The sequence below is a fragment of the Capricornis sumatraensis genome, chromosome 6 (assembly GCF_032405125.1).
Source record: "Capricornis sumatraensis isolate serow.1 chromosome 6, serow.2, whole genome shotgun sequence".
NCBI lineage: Eukaryota > Metazoa > Chordata > Mammalia > Artiodactyla > Bovidae > Capricornis > Capricornis sumatraensis.
In genome coordinates this window covers 30,814,346-30,836,354 of record NC_091074.1, presented here as the reverse complement: position 1 = coordinate 30,836,354, position 22,009 = coordinate 30,814,346, and the positions used below count along the sequence as shown (strand labels likewise).

At 38.8% G+C, this 22,009-nt stretch overlaps 1 protein-coding gene across 1 annotated transcript; it reads right to left on the bottom strand.

The window, feature by feature from the left end:
• Positions 1 to 20,142: 20,142 nt before the first annotated feature.
• On the bottom strand, positions 20,143 to 20,724 carry IFNE (interferon epsilon). The gene has a single exon (XM_068973526.1). The coding sequence runs from the start codon at positions 20,722 to 20,724 to the stop codon at positions 20,143 to 20,145; it is 582 nt and encodes a 193-aa protein (XP_068829627.1).
• Positions 20,725 to 22,009: the final 1,285 nt, after the last annotated feature.

The following is a 22,009-nucleotide window of genomic DNA, read 5'->3' as shown; positions in this document are numbered from 1 at the left end:
CTCCAGACTTCTTATCAATCTGCCTGGGAATTGACACGCTCAGAGATCTCTAATTTCTAGGTGAAACACATGTCAGTTGCTCATTTGAGTGTGACTCTTTTGCGACTCCGTGGACTATACCCTTTGTATAGTGTTCATGGGGTTCTCAAGGCAAGAATACCGAAGTGGTTTGCCACTCCCTTCTCCAGTGGACCACATTTAGTCACTTATGACCAACCTAGACAGCATATCAAAAAGCAGGGCAACAAAATCTGTCTAGTCAAGGCTATGGCTTTTCCAGTAGTCATATATGGATGTGAGAGAGACCATAAAGAAAGCTGAGCGCCCAAGAATTGATGCTTTTGATCTGGGCTGTTGGAGAAGACTCTTCAGAGTCCCTTGCACTGCAAGGAGATCCAGCCAGTCCAACCTAAAGGAAATTAGTCCTGAATACTCACTGGAAGGACTGATGCTGCAGCTGAGACTCCAATACTTTGGCCACCTGATGCGAAGAACTGACTCCTTGGAAAAGACCCTGATGCTGGGATATATTGAATGCGGGAGGAGAAGGGGATGAGATGGTTGGATGGCATCACCAATTCAATGGACATGAGTTTGAGTAAATTCTGGGAGTTGGTGATGGACAGGGAGGCCTGGCGTGCTGTAGTCCATGGGGTCGAAAAGAGTCAGACACGACTGAGCGACTGAACTGAAATGGACTGTACCCGCCAGGCTCCTCGTTCCATGGAATTCTCCAGGGAAGGAAACTGGAGTGATCTGTCATTTCCTTCTCCTGTATGTTAAGTAAGTTTTGTTTCTTTTTTTTCTTTCTTCCATCAATACTTTGGAGACACTTTTTGGGGGCAAGACTACATAGGTAATTTTTGGACTCATCTGGCTGTCTTTGTGGGGCTTCCCACAAAGTTTTAAATTGTTATTAGTTTTAAATTGTTTACTGTGTGTCTTGTAATGAGGGCATGGGGATGATGTGGTCACTTATAAATAGAATGGACAATGAGAAGAGGACGCTCAGTACTAAGGGTCAGGCAGAGGAGTGACCTGCAACAGGCACTGAGGCAGGGGGCAGGGCAGCAAGAAGGACACAGGATGAACAGGGGAGAGACTACTGAAGGGAGGGGGTGTGCTTCCAAGACACAGTGGGGCCTGCAGGGTGGGTGAGGACTGAACTGTGCCAGCGGCCCTGAAACATACGCCACCAGTGACCGTAGCAGGATCTGGTTTAGCAGAATTAACGGGGCAGAAACCAGATGGGAGTAGGCTGAAAAGGAAACAGAAGAATGAGAATTAGGAACACTGTATAGAAAATTAAATTTTGTGAAGTGGAGCAGTGAAACAAGATGGCACATTGAGAAGATTATGGGTTAAAATGCCTGTGCACATTTTTCTCATGTTTTCTAATAATAATTTTCAAAGGATGGATGAATTGCCGAAAACATTTTAAATATATGACTTATTTGATTTAAACAATTGCTTATTTAGATACTCGATTTGACACATTGCCTTTTTTGGCTAAAATTGATTTAGCATTGTTCTAATTAGTCATTTTGTAGTGAATTTCAACAGTAATCCATTTGGCTGCTGATTTAAACTCTTCGTTCCGTCAAGTTTTACAGTCAAGCTTCATTTTATCTGCTACTTCCTTTCGTTTTATATTGGTAATTTACATCATTTATCATTTTATAATCTCTAATCATTGACATATACATTTTCTCTATGTTATAGCCACTTTCTTCTGATGGATATGTGTTTTTCACTTCTCCTGTGTACACAGAGCTAGACAGTCTCTTGTATATTTTGCCAAGCGCTGTTTAGGACATAGAATCAGGCCTCTCCCTAGTCACATTCATTCCTCTTTTGAACTTGTATGTATTTGGTGCCCTTTCTTGTGCATCTGTTTTTACATTAAATTCAGTATTTCGTTAACTTTTTTTTTCTTTTTTGATCTATGATATGAGAATCTAAATTGCTTTTTGTTTGAGTGTCAGGCAAGTTTCCTGGAATATTTTATTGAAACATTATTTCTTTCCTCATTAACAAGAGGTATATCTTTTCCATAAATCTTTAGCTAATGATCAGCATCTAATTAATTCTGCTAATATGGCAATTTTTGAGATTTTTTTTTTTTTTTTTTTTGCTTTATTAATACTTCGGAGAAGGCAATGGCAACCCACTCCAGTACTCTTGCCTGGAAAATCCCATGGGCAGAGGAGCCTGGTGGGCTGCCGTCCATGGGGTCGCACAGAGTCGGACACGACTGAAGAGACTTAGCAATATGGTTACTGAACTTTACTCACTGCTACACGGTTTTATTACAGCTACTTTAAAACTCATTTAATGCTTCTGACTGAAGAAGTCAAAGTCAAATATCCCTTTCTGTTTTTAAATATTGTTGCTTGCATTATTTCTTGATTAGTTTTAGAATTGTTCTAAGGTTAAGAACATTGACTTAATGAGAATCACAAACATTTGTGGATCCCCAAATGGCTAATTGAGTGCCGAAAGCTGAGCGCCGGAAGAAAGCTGAGCGCCAAAGAATTGATGCTTTAGAACTATGGTGTTGGAGAAGACTTTTGAGAGTCCCTTGGACTGCAAGGAGATCCAACCAGTCCATCCTAAAGGAAATCAGTCCTGAATATTCATTCGAAGGACTGATGCTGAAGTTGAAATTCCAATATTTGGCCACCTTATGTGAAGAAGTAACTCACTGGAAAAGACCCTGATGCTGGGAAAGATTGAAGGCGGGAGGAGAAGGGGACAGAGGATGAGATGGTTGGATGGCATCACCGACTCAATGGACATGAGTTTGAGCAAGCTCCGGGAGCTGGTGATAGACAGGGAAACCTGGTGTGCAGCAGTCCATGGGGTCACAAAGAGTCAGGACCTGACTGAGTGACTGAACTGAACTAACAAAGAAGAGCCATTCAATAAAAATGAAAGAAAGAAACAGAATCAAAGATTCTTTCTCCCAAAACCTAAGGCTAAGAACTTTTATTAAATAATATATGGGAAAGTTATAACATTAGCCAGGAAACAACAGAGCAAGAGAGTTTAGTGGTCACATAAATTCAAATTTAAGAAATGATGGCAGAAATTCATAGTCTGAGACTTAAAGAGTCATACATACCTCACAAATGACCCACCCATTTGGCTGGTTGGTATGCATATATATGTATACTTTTCTTTTTAAAATTTTAAATTCTATTTAATGTGAAAAACTTCTCCCAGTTAATTTAGTACTGTCACCTGGCCCTAAAACCTCTGTAGTCATATCCTATTTAATGGTCAGATGTTATTAACTTGTAGGTTCTAAATTTTTGGAGAACCAAGAAGCTGGGTTGTTAAAGCAGAACTAGGGGTGACTGAGCGGCTGCCTGTGCTGAGCTGCCAGCCAGCTGTGCACAGGTCCTGCCCACGCTCAGGACTTCAGCAGCTCAAGACACACGTGGTCAAATGTGGAAAGGATGAAGGAAGACAGGGTTGCAGCTAGGCTGACCATGAGCTTCAGTGGGGGATCATGGGGCACTGTCAGGGAGAGGCAGGTGTGCCATTAGGAACGTGGCCACAACTCAGTCCTCCCTATCTGCCATGTCTGCTTCTGCAGAGATCAAGATGCTCCTGAAATTCAGCAACACACAGAAATGCAGTAAATACAGGCAGGTGCAACACCAACATAGCCTACAAGTCAACACAAAAACAGCCCCAAATTTTGCCTGAGTAGTGAGGTGTTGCACGTCGTAGTAGGGACAAGTGGCATATTTTAATGTTCCTCCAACAACAACAAAAAAAAACAAGTGCTTTGCATCGTTAATTTCTGGAAAACAGGCCTGACTGATATTTGGGATCCAGTGGATGCTGGGCAGTTTCAGGAAAGCCCACACCCTGCTGTCTTCCCTGAGATGTCTCTGCAGCATCTTCAATACAGAGGCCCAGGATGTTTGGGATAAGACTCTCTTGGAGAAATTCCACATTGAACATCATCAGTAGCTGGAACAGCTGGAGATGTGTTTGAGACAAGAGAGCAATTTAGAAGAGAACTTGCTAGAAGTGAGGATTCAAAACTGGTTGTGAAGATCTACTTTCAAGGAATGAACCTTTCTGTAAAGGGGGAAGGATACAGAGCTCTATGCTTAAGAAATTAACGCAGTGGAAATCAACAGATACTTTCTCTTCATTAACAAATTTGTAAAATCCAGGGGAAAAAAAGAAAGAGAACTAAGCTTTCACAAAACAGTGGCAAAATGATTCTTACAAAGTTCAGGTTTTCATGTATTTTAGAAGTTGCTTTACCAGCTGAAAACTGAAGTCTAGAATCAGCAATGGTGACCTTAAAAGCAGAGAAATATGAATTATACTCAGTGATTTAAGCCTGACAGGTTTAAATCAGTTACCAAGTATTTATTTTGTATATGGTATTTATATCTTATGGAACAAAGTGTTTTCATTACCATGTATAAAATTTTATTTTGTAAACATACATGCAATTTCTCAAATGTAATGTGCTCATGTATTCAGTTTTTAATGCACACAAAAACTGCAATCAAGTTGATGTTTTTCTGTGTGAGATCTACGCTAGAAACAAGGAATACCTGTATTTCCCTGGTTGATTTTGGGCTGAATCTCAGTGAGGTATCTTTGTTCATGACCCATCGACATATTAAATTCTTGGGATGAGGGAGAATCTCTGGACACATGACGTAAGTCAAAGAATGATTAAGTCCACACATTTAGGTAACAAATTTGAGGATATGGACCAATAAAGAGCTGGACGTGCTTTTATAGACAAGAACTAAGGAAGGAGACTGCAATAATAAAACAGCAGTGCTTGAGTCACAGGTCCCGGGAGTGCTCCTCCACTGTATATTGATCCTGTTCTGATATTGCCTTGTATCTAAAATAATGCCTTTGTTTATATGTATAAAAGAAAGCTAGAAATATGTACAGGCAGCTGCAGTTTAGAAGGCACCATTAAAAGGCACATGTGTTTATAGCCACATCCATCCCAAGTAGAAATGTTAGAACAGGAAAACATCCTGCAGAGATAATGACTGGAAAGTGGGGGAAATGCAGTCAGTTCCACCTGACGATTCAGATGGTCAACAAATAACCTGAGTGGAAACAGGTTTGCGTATTGGGAGAATTTGGTTTAGTTGGTCTAGCAGCCAGTCAGTATCATTCAAATATGAGTGAATGGTTACACATGTGTGTGTGTGTTGGGGAATTCATGTGTGTGCCTTTGTTTTTGTTTGTGTTTTGGAAGCTACTGGGTTACAGTAGCAAAAATCCTAGTGTCTACAAGGAAACAGTGTATAAAGAGCACTTAGAATATTAAGACTTTGTCAGCTATTTTTAATGTCTGAATATGTTGTATGTTCCATTATTTTTTATGTCTTTGAGAAATGTTTATTAAGGTGTGAAGATAAGTTGCTCAGAAAATGGCATGGGGAAGCTATCATTGAGTTACTGTTGAAACTATTGGTTGTGAAAGCTTAAAACTGAGTTGAAATGTTACAGCTTTGAAACCTTTTAAATGACATAATGTGCTAAACAATGTGAATCTGAAATCTTATATGAGTCAAAATATTTCTGCTGATTACCTGATGATGGATGCACATCAAGTTTTCTATATTGTTTTTTGTTTGTTTTCTTTTTAAGAGGAAAATTTCATGAAAATTCTACCTTGAAGCTGTTTTCCTGGAATGTATTGTTGGTGGTTTAGTTGCTCAGTCGTGTCCGACTCTTGCGACCCCATGGACTGTAGCCCGGCAGGCTCCTCTGTCCATGGGATTCTCCGGGCAAGAATACTGGAGTGCGTTGCCATTTTCTTCTCCATCTGGAATGTATCAGTTCAGTTCAGTTCAGTCGCTCAGTCGTGTCCTACTCTTTGTGACCCCATGAATCGCAGCACACCAGGCCTCCCTGTCCATCACCAACTCTCGGAATTCACTCAAACTCACATCCATCGAGTCAGTGATGCCATCCAGCCATCTCATCCTCTGTCGTCCCCTTCTCCTCCTGCCCCCAATCCCTCCCAGCATCAGAGTCTTTTCCAATGAGTCACCTCTTCGCATGAGGTGGCCAAAGTACTGGAGTTTCAGCTTTAGCATCATTCCTTCCAAAGAAATCCCAGGGCTGATGATCTCCTTCAGAACGGACTGGTTGGATCTTCTTGCAGTCCAAGGGACTCTCAAGAGTCTTCTCCAACACCACAGTTCAAAAGCATCAATTCTTCGGCACTCAGCTTTCTTCACAGTCCAACTCTCACATCGATACATGACCACTGGGGAAAAAAACCATGATTTCAATTTGAAACAGTAGAGGGCAGAATAACATTAGTCACAGAAGGCACTTGCTCATTGAGTCAATGTAAACAAATGAACTAACTGCAAGTATTCATGTCTTAGTGCATTCGGTTAGCTAACATAACACAATGTTATACTCAGCCTTAGGGAATACAATTAACACATTTTTTACCAGTGGTTATCCATTCAAATATGCTTCTTAGCAAAGAGACACCAGAGGACAAAGCTAAGTTATTAAAATCAGAATGGAAAAAGTTCCACTTCTTTTAAAAAATAATGATATTAGATGTCTGATACTGTCAGACTAGATAGTAAATAACCACACAGGACTGGTGTTAGGCTGACATCCCCATTTTAAACCTTACCTTTTCCTCTTCATTTTGCATTATTTACTTATTCTAGATTTCTGTAAACATACTTGATTTATTTCAATAGGATGGTACATGGAAGATTTTTGCAGTTTTTTTTCTGTTAGTTACCACAATCGATAAGGCAATCAGTAATGTGGATTTTTGACCCAACTACTGGGAACAATTCAAAACAATCTATTCATCAGTATTTAATATGAAAAAAATAAACTTTCACCTCAAATATTTTGATGTGATATTAAAAAATAAATTAGTAATATATGCATCATCTTTTAAAACCCCAAACTAGTGAGAAATAACAGAAACATGACAATAATATCAATCAGGTTTCTTTATAAACTGGAGGAATGATAAAGTGGAATACAGGTATACCTCAGATATTTGCAAGTTCAGTTTCAGACTACTGCAATAAAGCTAATATTGCAATAAAGTGAGTCACACAGACTTCTTATTTTCCAGTGCATCTAATTTCTATTTACATTATACTGTAGTCTATTAAGTGTCCAACATTATGCTAAAAAATAATGCACATACCTGAATTAAAAAATACTTTATTGCTAAAACATGCTAACCATCATCTGAGCCTTCAGTGAGTCATAATCTTTTGGTAATCGTAACATCAAAGATCACTGATCGTGGATCACCATAACTAATACCATAATAATTTAAAAATCTGAAATATCATGAGACTTACCAAAATGTGACATAGACACAAAGTTTGAAAAATGGTGCTGATATACTTGTTCAATGCAGGGTTGTCACAGACCTTTCATTCATAAAAAATACAATTATCTACAAAGCACAATAAAAGAAGATATACCTATATTCTTGATAAAAATTAGGTAAAAAAAACGATGCCTACCTTCCCTTCTAGTATTTAACACTGTGGTGGAATAATAACAAGTTAAAAATATATGAAGCAAATACAAGGAAGCAAAATTACTACCACAAGTAGAAAATAGTTTCCAAGGCAAAAGTATGATTAACTTTGAACTCTGTTAATGAATACTCCACCATAAATCTAGCCACTCTTCACTCCTCTATCACCATGGATCGGCTTTGCCAATTTCTGAACTTCCTATAAATGAAAATAATGTTAAAATACTTTATCTATGTCTAGTGCTTTTGTTCAATATTATGTCTGTGACATCATCCATATTGTTTTGTGTATCAATAATTCATTGTTATTATTATGCACTATGTTGTTAGAATAGATCAAAATATGCGTGTCAGTTCTATTATTAATGTAGTTTAGCTTTGTTTCTTTGGCATGTGTTGGGACTACTACGGTGAAAGCTTCTGTTAGCATACTTGGACTTTTCTTTTGGTGGATCTAAGCAATAATTTCTGTGGATATATGACCAGGGGTGGGTGGAGTGGCTTTGTCACAGGTGTGTGTTTACATGTTTATCTTTATAGAGAGTACCAAGCACTTTCCAAAAGTTTTAGTAGTTTATACTTCCATCATCAACAACTGTATGTCTTTTTATTTTTTTTAATTTAATATTTTTAGTTTTATCTATTCTGGTGTGTGTGCTGTGGTATGACATTTTGGCTTTAATTTGCATCCCATGAGCAGTCATGATGTTGATCACTTTTTTTCAAGTTTATTGATCATTTGGAGATTCTCTTTTGTGAAGTGTGGTTTCACAAAATATGAAGATTCTCATTTTCTTCTTGATACTGAAATGCATATTTAAAAAATATGTAAGAAAGACACAGACATAAATAAGCTAGAAATGCAAGTAAGTTCATAATCTTTGGAGTTTTTTTTTAACCTGGCTGCTGTGACAACATCATGATTGTCTTCGGGATTGGCATGGGATTGTTCTGACCCATCCAAAATGCGTCCTTAGTAGAGTTTCACTGTAGATTCATACTCCCTGCAGGTAAGAGATCTTGGCTAATTCTGTACAGAAGTCCTTTTCTCAACTGTCTTTCTTCCCTAAATTGCATCCTAGAAGTTCTTCTTTCATGTTAATTTTATCTAAGAGAAATCTTAGATACATGTACAGAAATTTCTGCTGTAACTTATTCAACAATTGCTGGAAGTGTTAAAGGTAAGTTTAAAGCAAGATACTGAGTTTTAGGAGTCCTTTTTAGTGAAAATATTTGCACTAAGGAGAAAATAAGTTTATACCAAGAGGCGCAGATAACATAGATATAAGATCTAGAATAGTGCTGGAGAAAACAATCAGGATGTACTTTATTCATCCATAAACTACTATGAAAAGCCATATAGCAAAGAAGACATTAGAATTCAGGAGTCAGTTACTTACTCTTAAAGTTATATCAATGTTTTCATTCATTAAATGAGAAACATATATTAAAATTTTCTATTTATATATTACCAGAAAAATATGATTTTTATCCAAAATTCTGTCTGTCCCATCTTTGTCTTTTAACAGAGTGTAGTGAAGTGTTTGTTTCCTCCATACTGTTCCTGGTGATACAAAGGCAGGAGTCATCATCTTCCAGTACCAACTCTGGGAGACTGAGCTAAGACAAGCTTCCTTTTCTTCAGAAAAATGGAAATACTGGACACAATTTAAAAGAGTCAATTTTAAGCACATAGCTAAGAAGAAAAAAAATGGAATGGTACATATGTTCCAAAAATTAAAAGGAAGTTTAAAGACCTCATTTCTTACCCTCCATTCCCTCAAATTCTACTCCCTAGAAATAATGAGACATCAGTTTTCCCCAGTGTAATCCTTGTAATATCATTCAACATGTTATGAACGAGCTTGGATTTAGGTGAATACTCTTTACCTAGAGAATTTAATTGCTGTGTAGTATTCCACAGTATGAAGGGGTCAGTATTTACTTAACCAAATCCTCTATAATAGCACATTTGACTAAAATTACCCTTTATATAAGTAGGGCTGCAAAAAATAAATTTGTATTCCCTTTTGAGTAGGGAATATAAGTACCTAGAACTGCATTTGGTGAGTCCAGTGGTTCAAAAATGCTGGTAATTTTTACCAAATTAATTACTGATATTTGAAAAATTTTTGTTTCTACTATGTGTAGGTGTCAGCTCTTATCCCAACCATCAGCAAGCTATTTTGTTCTTTATCAGATTTTTCCCTATAGAATGCTACAACTGAATCCTTGATATGTCCAAACTCATCTCTTTGTCCTTCTAATTTCAATCTATGGTAGAAATCTGCCTAGCTAGAGACATTTTGGGGACACTTTTCTTGTTTATTTTAGCTCCTGAATGCTATCCCACCCACAAGAGTGTGTTCTCTCTCCTTTCTTCTTCTTCAGTTCAGTTCAGTTGCTCAGTCGTGTCCAAATCTTTGTGACCCCATGAACCGCAGCATGCCAGGCCTCCCTGTCCATCACCAACTCCCAGAGTTTACCCAAACTCATGTCCATTGAGTCTGTGATGCCATCCAACCATCTCATCCTCTGTCATCCCCTTCTCCTCCTGCCTTCAATCTTTCCCAGAATTAGGGGCTTTTCAAACGAATCAGATCTTCACATCAGGTGGCCAAAGTATTGGGGAGTCTCAGCTTCAACATCAGTCCTTCCAATGAACACCCACGACTGATCTCCTTTAGGATGGACTGCTTGGGTCTCCTCGCAGTCCAAGGGACTCTCAAGAGTCTTCTCCAACACCACAGTTCAAAAGCATCAATTCTTTGGCACTCAGCTTTCTTCACAGTCCAACTCTCACATCCATATACAACTACCGGAAAAATGATAGCCTTGACTAGATGGACCTTTGTTGGCAAAGTAATGTCTCTGCTTTTAATATGCTGTCTAGGTTCATCATAACTTTTCTTCCAAGGAGTAAGCATCTTTTAATTACTTGGCGGCAAACACCATCTGCAGTGATTTTGGAGCCCAGAAAAATAAAGTCAGCCACTGTTTCCACTGTTTCCCCATCTATTTGCCAGGAAGTGATGAGACCAGATGCCATGGTCTTAGTTTTCTGAATGTTGAGCTTTAAGCCAACTTTTTCACTCTCCTCTTTCACTTTCATCAAGAGGTTCTTTAGTTCTTCTTCACTTTCTGCCATAAGGGTGGTGTCATCTGCATATCTGAGGTTATTGATATTTCTCCTGGCAATCTTGATTCCAGCTTGTGTTTCTTCCAGTCCAGCGTTTCTCATGATGTACTCTGCATATAAGTTAAATAAGCAGGGTGACAATATCCAGCCTTGACGTGCTCCTTTTCCTATTTGGAACCAGTCTGTTGTTCCATGCCCAGTTCTAACTGTTGCTTCCTGACCTGCATACAGGTTTCTCAAAAGGCAGGTCACATGGTCTGGTATTCCCATCTCCTTCAGAATTTTCCACAGTTTATTGTGATCCACACAGTCAAAGGCTTTGGCATTGCCTTTTTTTGAGATTGGAATGAACACTGACCTTTTCCAGTCCTGTGGCCACTGCTGAGTTTTCCAAAATTGCTGACATATTGAGTGCAGCACTTTCACAGCATCATCTTTTAGGATTTAAAATAGCTCAATTGGAATGCCATCACCTCCACTAGCTTTATTCGTAGTGATACTTCCTAAGGTGCACTTGACTTCACATTCCAGGGTATCTGGCTCTAGGTGAGTGATCACACCATCGTGATTATCTGGGTCATGAAGATCGTTTTTGTACAGTTCTTCTGTGTATTCTTGCCACCTCTTCTTAATATCTTCTGCTTCTGTTAGGTCCATAACATTTTTGTCCTTTATTGAGCCCATCTTTGCATGAAATATTCCCTTGGTATCTCTAATTTTCTTGAAGAGATCTCTAGTCTTTCTACTAGACACAAATGGGTCCTTTAAGGTATTTTTTCTGTAACTACACAATTTGCTCTGGAACTATGCTTCTTTCTTTCCCAGTTCCATCTGTCCTTTTTCTCCTCCACCAGTTTCTCCCTCCCAAGCAATGAGAATAGTTTAGAAGATGTTACTTTAAAATGTCGGCTATATGGAATAATACACTAGCTAAGATTTCGGTTCCTAATGCTCTCAAATTAACTGTTTTGGTCAGATTTATGATCACTTTGTTCATCTGACATGAAACCAGATGAATCTGTTATTGAGAACAAATAAACAAATTTCCCCAGGGGTCTATGCTTTGTTTAGTACAATGCTTATACTGAAACTTAACTTGGAATAAATTTTACTAAAACAACGTGCACTTAGCTCTCTTACACAGAAAAAGTTACATGATTTATGAGTCAAGGGAACCTGCCTTTTGCTTTACTCAAACCTTGCTCCACCCTTACCAAGAGTACATAATCTCCTCCTTCAGTGATGAGAACTTAGCAGAACAGGTTTCCATACTTTTAAGAAACTGGATTCCTCTTCCATTTAATGAAAATCCATGGGACTGTTTCTGCGTTATGATCCTTTCCCTGCATACCTGTAATGTGACTCTGGCTATTTGTCTCTAAATACTCATTACATGCTGGCTATTTCCTGTCTACCCATAATGTTTATGTATACAATTCAAAGAGATGAGGAAAACTGCCATCAAGTCTTCACTAATAGTTGGCAGAAAAACCGATCCAGTAGCCCCCCATTTTGGACAACAAGCTAGCTTTCGAAAAGAACAATGGGAAAAAGTGTTACACAACAACTATAAAACTGAGCCATGTACACCATTTGCATGTATTGTTTTCATAATTTTTCCAACATATTAAGCCTTCTATAAACTGAACAATAATTTCAAGCTGGTACCAGTGGTTTCTATATTACTTGGCAATTGAAAACATGGCTAACCATCACCAGACTGATGGGGCCAAAGGCCCAGAAAGAGTGAATTCAGAAAAAGATTGTCTAAGAAGATCAGAGCAACCAGAAGAGAGGCTCCAACCTGGATTTCTGCCTTACATATCATGCCATTATTTTACTGTGCCCTAAATATACAAGGACAGAAACCACTCTTTCATCACAGAAAGATAGATACTTCACTTCTTACTCCAAGAAGCACTTTATCCAATATCCCGTCTAAGAAAAATAGAGAAATTGAAAAAACAAAATGAAAAACTTTACCCCTTAGCTGCTGCTGAGTCAATTCAGTTGTGTCCAACTCTGTGCAACCTTATGGACTACAGCCTGCCAGGCTTCTCTGTCCATGGGATTCCCCAGGCAAGAGTACTGGAGTGGGTTGCTATTTCCTCCTCCAGGGGACTTCCTGACCAGGGATCGAACCTGGGTCTCCTGAACTGCAGGCAGATTCTTTACCGCTGAGCCTTATCTCTAGACAGAATCCCCTTACATATAGAAATGCCCATGACAATATGGTATTGATATTCCTTCTTTCTTTTAATACTATATTTTAAATTTCTTCATCCATTCAATATTTAGATTGACCCTGTTAGGTGCTCAGGTAAAGAGATAAGATTTCATTTGCCTACTGTGAAGGGTTAATTGTTCACACTGCAGTTGGAAGAAACAGAAGTAACTGATTACACTACAATGTAGTCTGGGACATGGTAAAAGTTGTGATCTGGAGGGGCACAGATAGATTCAGAGAAATCAGACTATTAGGGCTTTCAGTGAAGGAAAAAGTTTTAAGTGAGTCATGAATAGCAAAAATGAGACATTAACACATATTAGGAAAAGAATATGCACCAAGTCAAGGAAACAGAATGTGAGTTTGGGTTTCCTATGGCCCAAAGGGAAGTTCTATATGCTATGGCATTGGAGGTCAGGTGCTGAGAAGGCAGACTTTGAGACACAATTTACCATGCAAGGAGTTTACTAGGGAGTATTATGGGATCAACACTTCAGGGAAGAAAAACCAGGAGGATGGAGACAGGGAATGCTGAGTTGCCATGTAGTCACAAAGTGGCCTTGGCCAATTACAGTGAGGAGCTCTGAAGGCGAGATGACCCTTCAGAGATGGAGTGAGGGGTCGGAGCCTTTATACCTCCACATCAGCCAGTCACTGAATATAGGCAGACCTCAGGAAGGGAGAGAAAACTTGGGCTAAATGCCAAAAGCAATTCCAGGAATGAACCCCTGATCTCTTTATTTACCAAACATCTACACACCTCAACAGAGATTACTGAACCACTTGCCATCTTTCACCTTGGAATCCTCTATCTTTTAGAAGTTTGGTTTCTTTTGTGTCTGCAGAATATTGTTTGTCCAACTGTAATGAGTGCTATAGTTGTCATTTTTATTTCACTCAACCACAGGCATGAGAATCAGAAACTCTTACAGAAAGAAATTTGGTTTGGACCATTTTCCTTGAAAGGCAGTTATTACTATGGGGTGTAACTGGGGTACTGAAGTCTCTAAATACAGCTTCTTTAAGAGAGAAAAAGACTATCTAATCTGCTGCTGTGAAAAGGTAATGACAGAAAAACCAACTACTGTCTACCGACTACTTTACCATCTATAGGGTGCTCACTTCTCTCCAGGTACCGCAGGAAAACGTGAGGTCAGGAATTTCAAGAACATGCCTTTATCTGTTAAAAGTCTACCATGGCCATCAAGAAATAGGAATGTGGTTAATAATGTGTAGTCACAGGATCAACAGCATCAGCTTTATCTAGGAATTGTTAGAAATGCCAATACTCAGTCCCCACCACAGACCTACTGGATCAGAAACAGTGGGGATGGAGCCATGTGATCTGTGTTTTAACAAGTCCTTCACATGATTCTGATGTGCTAGAGGTGTTGTTTAATTTTACTGCATGTGATGAGTTTTCTAAGCCAAATCTCTACAAGGGGCCAACTTCTTTTTTTAAATTTAATTATTTTAATTAACTAATTAACTTATCTTCTGTCTACACCACATGGCATTTTGGATCTTAGTATCTGTAGTTCCCCAATTAGGGACTGAACTCATACCCCCCTGCAGTGGAAGTGCAGAGTCCTAACCACTGGACAACCTGGGAATTTCCTATTTGTTCTTTGTTTAAATCTCAAAAATAAAATAACTTTATTTGTCTTGGATCTAAAATGAATCCATATTTATGAGAGAACTATTTAATTAGAAAAGTGTTGGCGTGCTGCAATTCATGGGGTCGCAAAGAGTTGGACACGACTGAGCGACTGAACTGAACTGACAAGAATGGAAATTCTATCACCCAGATGGCACTGCTATGAACATTATAGTGTAATTTCTTTTCAGACATTTTTCACACATATTTTTAAAAAATGTGATGCTACTGTATTTTTATTTGATTTAGTAATCTATTTAGCTCAGGACATGTAGATGTAACAATAATTCAGATGACTCACTGAATGAATGAACTTACCTTTACTCTGAGCTCACTCATGTATTGCTAGAAGGGTATCTAGTTTTTTTAAAGTATTTCCCTTTCTCAATATCTCTAAACTTAGAACTTCGGATTTAAAGTTTTAAAATGGTACACATATTTCAGTTTAGTTTAGTCGCTCAGTTGTGTCCGACTCTTTGCAACCCCATGAACTGCAGCACTCCAGGCCTCCCTGTCCATCACCAACTCCCGGAGTTCACTCAAACTCAAGTCCATCGAGTCCGTGATGCCATCTAGCCATTTCATCCTCTGTCACCCCCTTCTCCTCCTGCCCCCAATCCCTCCCAGCATCAGAGTCTTTTCCAATGAGTCAACTCTGCATGAGGTGGCCAAAGTACTGGAGTTTCAGCTTTAGCATCATTCCTTCCAAAGAACACCCAGGACTGATCTCCTTTAGGATGGACAGGTTGGATCTCCTTGTAGTCCAAGGGACTCTCAAGAGTCTTCTCCAACACCACAGTTCAAAAGCATCAATTCTCCAGCACTCAGCTTTCTTCACAGTCCAACTCTCACATCCATACATGACCACAGGAAAAACCATAGCCTTGACTAGACGGACCTTTGTTGGCAAAGTAATGTCTCTGCTTTTCAATATGCTATCTAGGTTGGTCACAACTTTCCTTCCAAGGAGCAAGCGTCTTTTAATTTCATGGCTACAATAACCATCTGCAGTGATTTTGGAGCCCCAAAAAATAAAGTCTGACACTGTTTCCCCATCTATTTGCCATGAAGTGATGGGACCAGATGCCATGATCTTAGTTTTCTGAACGTTGAGCTTTAAGCCAACTTTTTCACTCTCCTCTTTCACTTTCATCAAGAGGCTTTTTAGTTCCTCCTCACTTTCTCCCATAAGAGTGGTGTCATCTGCATATCTGAAGTTATTGATAATTCTCCTGGCAATCTTGATTCAAGCTTGTGCTTTCTCCAGCCCAGCATTTCTCATGATTAGTTTGTATTAGGCAGCTAAGGCAGTTATACAAGCAGGATGTCAACTTAAGCTAAATGTCTGGGGAAACATTAGTATGTAAAGTATTGGTTTTAGCTTCTAAATATTATCTGCTGTAAGTTTCCACTTGGCAGCTTCCAAATGGAGAAGTGTTCTGTTCACCTTAGTTCTGAGGAAAGAAATGTCTAGGGGTGAAGATACACTGTAATCAAGTAATTCAAGATTTTGACAGTATGGGAACTTGAATAAAGAAATCCAAAAGGAAATTATTATCATTATTGTCATCTTTATATTTGCCAGTAATATTATATAATGCTGTTCAGGTCTGTAGTGTCTAGAATACAATGCAAGCTTTTGAGTCAGGCAGACTTGAGAGGCCATCTTTGCTCTGGCATTTGCTCACTCTGTGGCTTGCTACATTACTTTGAATCAGTTATATACTTGACTTTTAAAGTCTTGTTTTCACCTGAGGAAAGAAGATAATATCAGAAACTACCTTGCAAGATTAACTGGAGAATTGAATAACATGTTAAATAATGGATTTGGTTTTGAAAAAGTTCCTGGTTTAAAGAAAACAACAAAAATTCTATAGACACGAGAAGCAAATAACCTGTAAGGACAGTTGAATTGATAAATACTTCTTCTTTCTCCACTTCCCTATCTCTGCATGAACTTGAAGGTAACTGGGCTGAAATATGAAGCTGACAGACTTCCTCCTGACTGCCCAGCCTCTGTTTCCTTGCCCTCTGCCACTGCGGCAGCTCACCCTGCCTAGGTCTCAGGATCCTATTTGGTTCTTCCTCGTTCCTTTCAAGCCAAATCTGGAAGCACTGGACGACAGTTCACACATGTTCAGTTCAGTTCAGTTCAGTCGCTCAGTTGTGTCCAACTCTTCGCGACCCCATGAATCGCAGCACACCAGGCCTCCCTGTCCATCACTATCTCCCGGAGTTCACTCAGACTCACGTCCATCGAGTCCGTGATGCCATCCAGCCATCTCTTCCTCTGTCGTCCCCTTCTCCTACCCCTAATCCCTCCCAGCATCAGTCTTTTCCAATGAGTCAACTCTTCACATGAGGTGGCCAAAGTACTGGAGTTTCAGCTTCAGCATCATTCCTTCCAAAGAAATCCCAGGGCTGATCTCCTTCAGAATGGACTGGTTGGATCTCCTTGCAGTCCAAGGGACTCTCAATAGTCCTCTCCAACACCACAGTTCAAAAGCATCAATTCTTCGGCGCTCGGCCTTCTTCACAGTCCAACTCTCACATCCATACATGACCACAGGAATTAAACTGAAAAGGAATATGCTCCTCAGCAAGCTTTTACAGCCAGCGATGACTTTTAACTAGAATTGTATGATGAACCTAAAGCAGAGAATGACATAAAGTGATAGAATGAGCACCAAATTTCTGGGCCACAGCTATGCGTCTCACATTGATGACTGTGGGAAAGTCACCAAGCCTTAGTGACCTTCAGTTTCTCCAGCCTCACATTTGTTCCATGATGATTTTGGGGACCTCCTGGGTGGAAGAGCTAGAACCCCTTCCTCATCAGCATCTCCTCTCCTTTGGCATTAGTACCCTTCTTTCTAGCTCTCCTCCCACCCAGCCCTTGCTCCGGGCCAACCCAAGGACAGGCTGGCTCATTCCTGTTTCTTCTAGCCTTCATCTAACACTTCCTTTCACCAACAGGACTCCTCCATGTATATTTCTGATAACTGTGACTTGTTAGATATATTTTTTTAATTTTTACCTTTCAAACAACTAAAAATCAAAATACAAAAATATGTGGTAAAGCCTCTTCTACCCTGTCCTCTTCCCTTAGTTTCTCTCCCCAACCCACTCCACAAAATACAGGTTAACATCATTGTAATTTATTGCTTGTATATTTGTGATTTATTCATATATAAGTAAGGTCAAATATAAAAAATTTGTATTACACTTTAATCTCAAATGCAGCATTTTATATACAGTCTGTATCGTGCCTATTTTTTATGTATTTTTTTTTAAGTCTGCCTCTTGCCTATTTTTATGTTTGTTTTTTTTTTCCCAGTATGGTAACAGTACTTCATTCTTTCCTCCAGCTGAATAGTTTTCCTTTGTGTGAATATGCTTTAATTGTCTCTAACTGGAAGGATTTGGGTGTTTTCCTGTCTTTTGATACCATATATAATGTTGCAATGAATAATGCTGTATGTAAGTCACTTCACATGGATGCAAATGTTTCTCAGGACATACTGCAGACCTGCACTTGATGAATAAAGTATACATGCATCTGTGATTTTAACAGAGTTCACCAATTTGCCTCCACAGTGATTGTGCCAATTTCTGGTGCTCTGGAAAATTATAAGAGCATCCCTCCTCCAAAATCTCCATGATAGTGTTTAAAAAATTGAATTCTACAGTCTCATCTATCTGATATGTTATAAATAGCATATTATTCACTTTTAATTTCTATTTTTTATTGTTATGTGTGAGGTTGAACCTCTTTTCACGCATTTTTTTTTCTTCTGCAAACTGCTTATTCATGTCCTTTGGCCTTACTTCTATTGTGTTGCCTATAACAAATAATCAGTGTGTGATGTTATTTTCAGAACTTGCAATATAAATTATTCCTAACATTTCTCATTGTTGCTAGCAATTTCTGGCAAAGAAATCATTGGACAGCACTCAGAATGGGAAAAAATATTTACAAATGAAGCAAATGACAAGGTATTAACCTCGAAAATATACAAACAGCTCATGCAGCTCAGTATCAAAAAAAAAAACCCAATCAAAACATGAGTAGAGACATACAGATGGATAACAAAGACATACAGATGGCTAACAAACACACAAAAAGATGCTCAACATTCACTAAGTAGAGGAATCAAAACTATAGGGTGGTATCGCCTCATACCAGTCAGACTAACCATTATCAAAAAACCTACAAATAATGAATTCTAGACAGAGTCTGGAGAAAAAAGAAACCTTTTACATTGTTGGTGGGGTGTAAGCTGACACAGGGACTATGGAGAACAGTATGGAAGTGCCTTCAAAAATTAAAAATAGAATTACCATATGGCTCAGCAATCCCACTCCAGGGCATATAACTGGAGAAAACTATAATTCAAAAAAATACATGCACCCCAATGTTCACTGTAGCACTATTTACAATAGCAGGACATAGACGCAACTTAACTGTCCATCAGCAGAGGAATGGATAAAGAGGATAATATTCCATTATATATATAATTACATAATATTACTCAGCCAGAAAAAGGAATGAAATTGTGCCACTTGCAGAGACATAGATGGACCTAGAGACTGTCATACAGAGTGGAGTAAGTCAGAAAGACAAGACAAACATTATATAATTGTCACCTACATATGGAATCTAGAAAATGATACAGATGAACTTATTTGCACAACAGAGATAGAGACACAGACATAAAGAATAAATATATGATGTGATATCAGTAGGGAAAGGGAGGTGGATCAGATGGTAAAGCATCTGCTTACAATGCAGGAGACCTGGGTTCAATCCCTGGGTCAGGAAGATCCCCTGGAGAAGGGAATGGCTACCCACTCCAATATTCATGCCTGGAGAATTCCATGGACAGAGGAGCCTGGTGGGCTACAGTCCATGGGGTTGCAAAGAGTCGGACACGACTGAGCAACTAACACTTTCACTTTCAGGTATAAAATAGATAACTAATAAGAACCTACTCTATAGCACAGGGAACTCTACTCAATGCTCTGTGGTGACCTAAATGGGAAGGAAATCTAAGAGGGAATATATGTATACATATAGTTGATTCACTTTGCTGTACAGCAGAAGCTAACACAACATTTTACAGCAATTATACTCCAATACAAGTTAATTTAAGACAAAGAAATCACTGGGATGAATATTCAATGATAAGCAAAGTATGACAGTGAAGATAAAGTTCATTATATCTACTTGGCCAGTTTTTATGAAAATATACCAATCTGAAGAACAATTATGAAATATTAATGAATCGCTTCAACTCATAAAAATTTCAGATGGACAGAAAATACAAAATGACATTACAGAATAAAAACTGTAGTCAATGCGCATCATCTTTAAAGCAAAGATACATATATGTATATATATATACATACACACATACACACACACACACACACACACACACACACACACACACACACAAAACCAAAGAACAGTACTACTTTAAAACAAAAAGAAATAATAGTGCCTGGAGAAATCCTACTACTCCTCCGTGCTATGCTTTTAAAGCCTGCAGTTGGCTCTTCCTTCAAATGGTTCAAGTTTCCATGCCCTGTTCACTCAGCTTTCTTGTGAGTCGGAACACCAAGAACAGACACCGGTTGATTTCTACTTTGACAATGGTCCAGGCACAGCTGCTATAGTCCTGGATTTCCAGGTAATCATGGATCCTTTGGAAATACATTTTAACCTGTAATCTAAGGTTCTCACTGCCCAAAGTGTCACTTTTCTTCTTTGCTTGCAGTCTCATGAGTGCTTCTAGGTATTCCAGCTGTTGAAGAAGTTCAACAAGGAACTTTTCTGTGTGACTTTCCTCCCAACCATCAAGAGAAGAGGTTGCCCTGAAGAGGTTGAAGATCTGTTGAAGCATCTCATGAAGAATGGCCAGTACCTGTCCTTTCTGATACTGGTGAGGATTCACAGACTTCTGGGGAAGCAGGAAGTTTTTCCTGTGCAGTAGACACTGCTGAATTGACGAGGTCTGCAGTTTATTCAAAAGTTTTAAACTCTCTTGGTTCACTCTCCTTTGCTGGCAAAGAACCAGTTTCAGCTCTTGGGAGCAAACAGTGGAAGAAGCCAACAGAACCAACACAATTTCAAAGAAAGCCTTGTTAATCATGGTGAAGGTCAAATATTCCACTTATCTCTGTGCAGACTGGATAAAGCTCCGACTCTAGTGATTATTTGTTTTGAGCATCTTATTCTGGAAAGTGTTCTCTTTTGTAGTTTTGTTTTCTAATGTTGTCATTTCTCCAAGTTTACATGTTAAGCTTTCTGGTTCCCTTTTCACAAGGTTTACGGGACTTTTTTTTCCCACTTTCCATTGTGTTGGCTTATTTGAGGAAGTAATCCAAAGAATTTGTTTTCTTTGCATGTGTTCCTTGAGACAATAATAGACCAGTCATGCAAAATGATCTTCTATTACTCTCATTATTTATTATACACAAAGTTTCACTCAACACAATATGCTTTCTAAATATTTAGTCAAGCTTATTAAAGTTTTTTTTACTGAGAGTAAGTTTTTCTTTTTAAAGGAATGGTCTTTCATGGAGTTATGTTTATCAGAGGCTTAACAGCACCTATATGGCGTGTGTGCGAGTGTGCTAAGTCACTTCAGCCATGTCCGACTTTTTGCGACCCTATGGACTGGGGCCTGCCAAGTTCCTCTTGTCCATGGAAATCTCTAGGCAAGAATACTGGAGTGGGTTGCCATGCCCTCCTCCAGGGGACCTTCCTGACCCAGGGATTGAACCCAGATCCCTTACATCTGCTGCATTAGCTGGTGGGTTCTTTACCACTAACACCACCTGGGAAGCCATAACACAGTCAGGCAAAAATTAAACAAGAAAAATTTAACTGAGTAAATTTAAAGGTCAAATTGGTTCCACCAAGCTATAGAAAAGGAAAGGTTTTTAAAGTAGAAACCGGGCAGAAAAAAGAAAATTATTAACAAAAAAAGTACTGTTTCAGGCAAAGTTGCCCTCCTAAGGGGGATGGAGGTGCCTATACGCAGATTACTTCACTACTGCTAACCAGGTAATTCTAGGTTGACTGGTTAAAGGTTACATTCCTGGGGTGTTGAAATTGCAATTAAGTTAAATATTAAGTCTTGGTTTACTGGCATGGAGTTTAGCATAAGTAATTCCATTTGGGGTCTGTTGTGTCCTTTTTACACTACTAAATTAAAAACCTCAAGTAGAACTGTATCTTTGCACAAATGCTTGAACAGATTAACCTTAAGATATGTATCAGCAATCTTAAATTGCTTTGTGTCTTAGCCAAGCAGTTCAATATCTAAGATTCTAGCCTATGGAAGTAATATAAAAAGGAAAATATTAGCAAAGGAAGATTGTTATAAAATTACTGCAGCTGAAGAACATGAGACACCATATAGGTCCAACAGC

Coding starts and splice junctions, on each gene's coding strand:
- IFNE (XM_068973526.1), bottom strand. CDS start 20,724: ATGATTAACAAGGCTTTCTTTGAAATTGTGTTGGTTCTGTTGGCTTCT.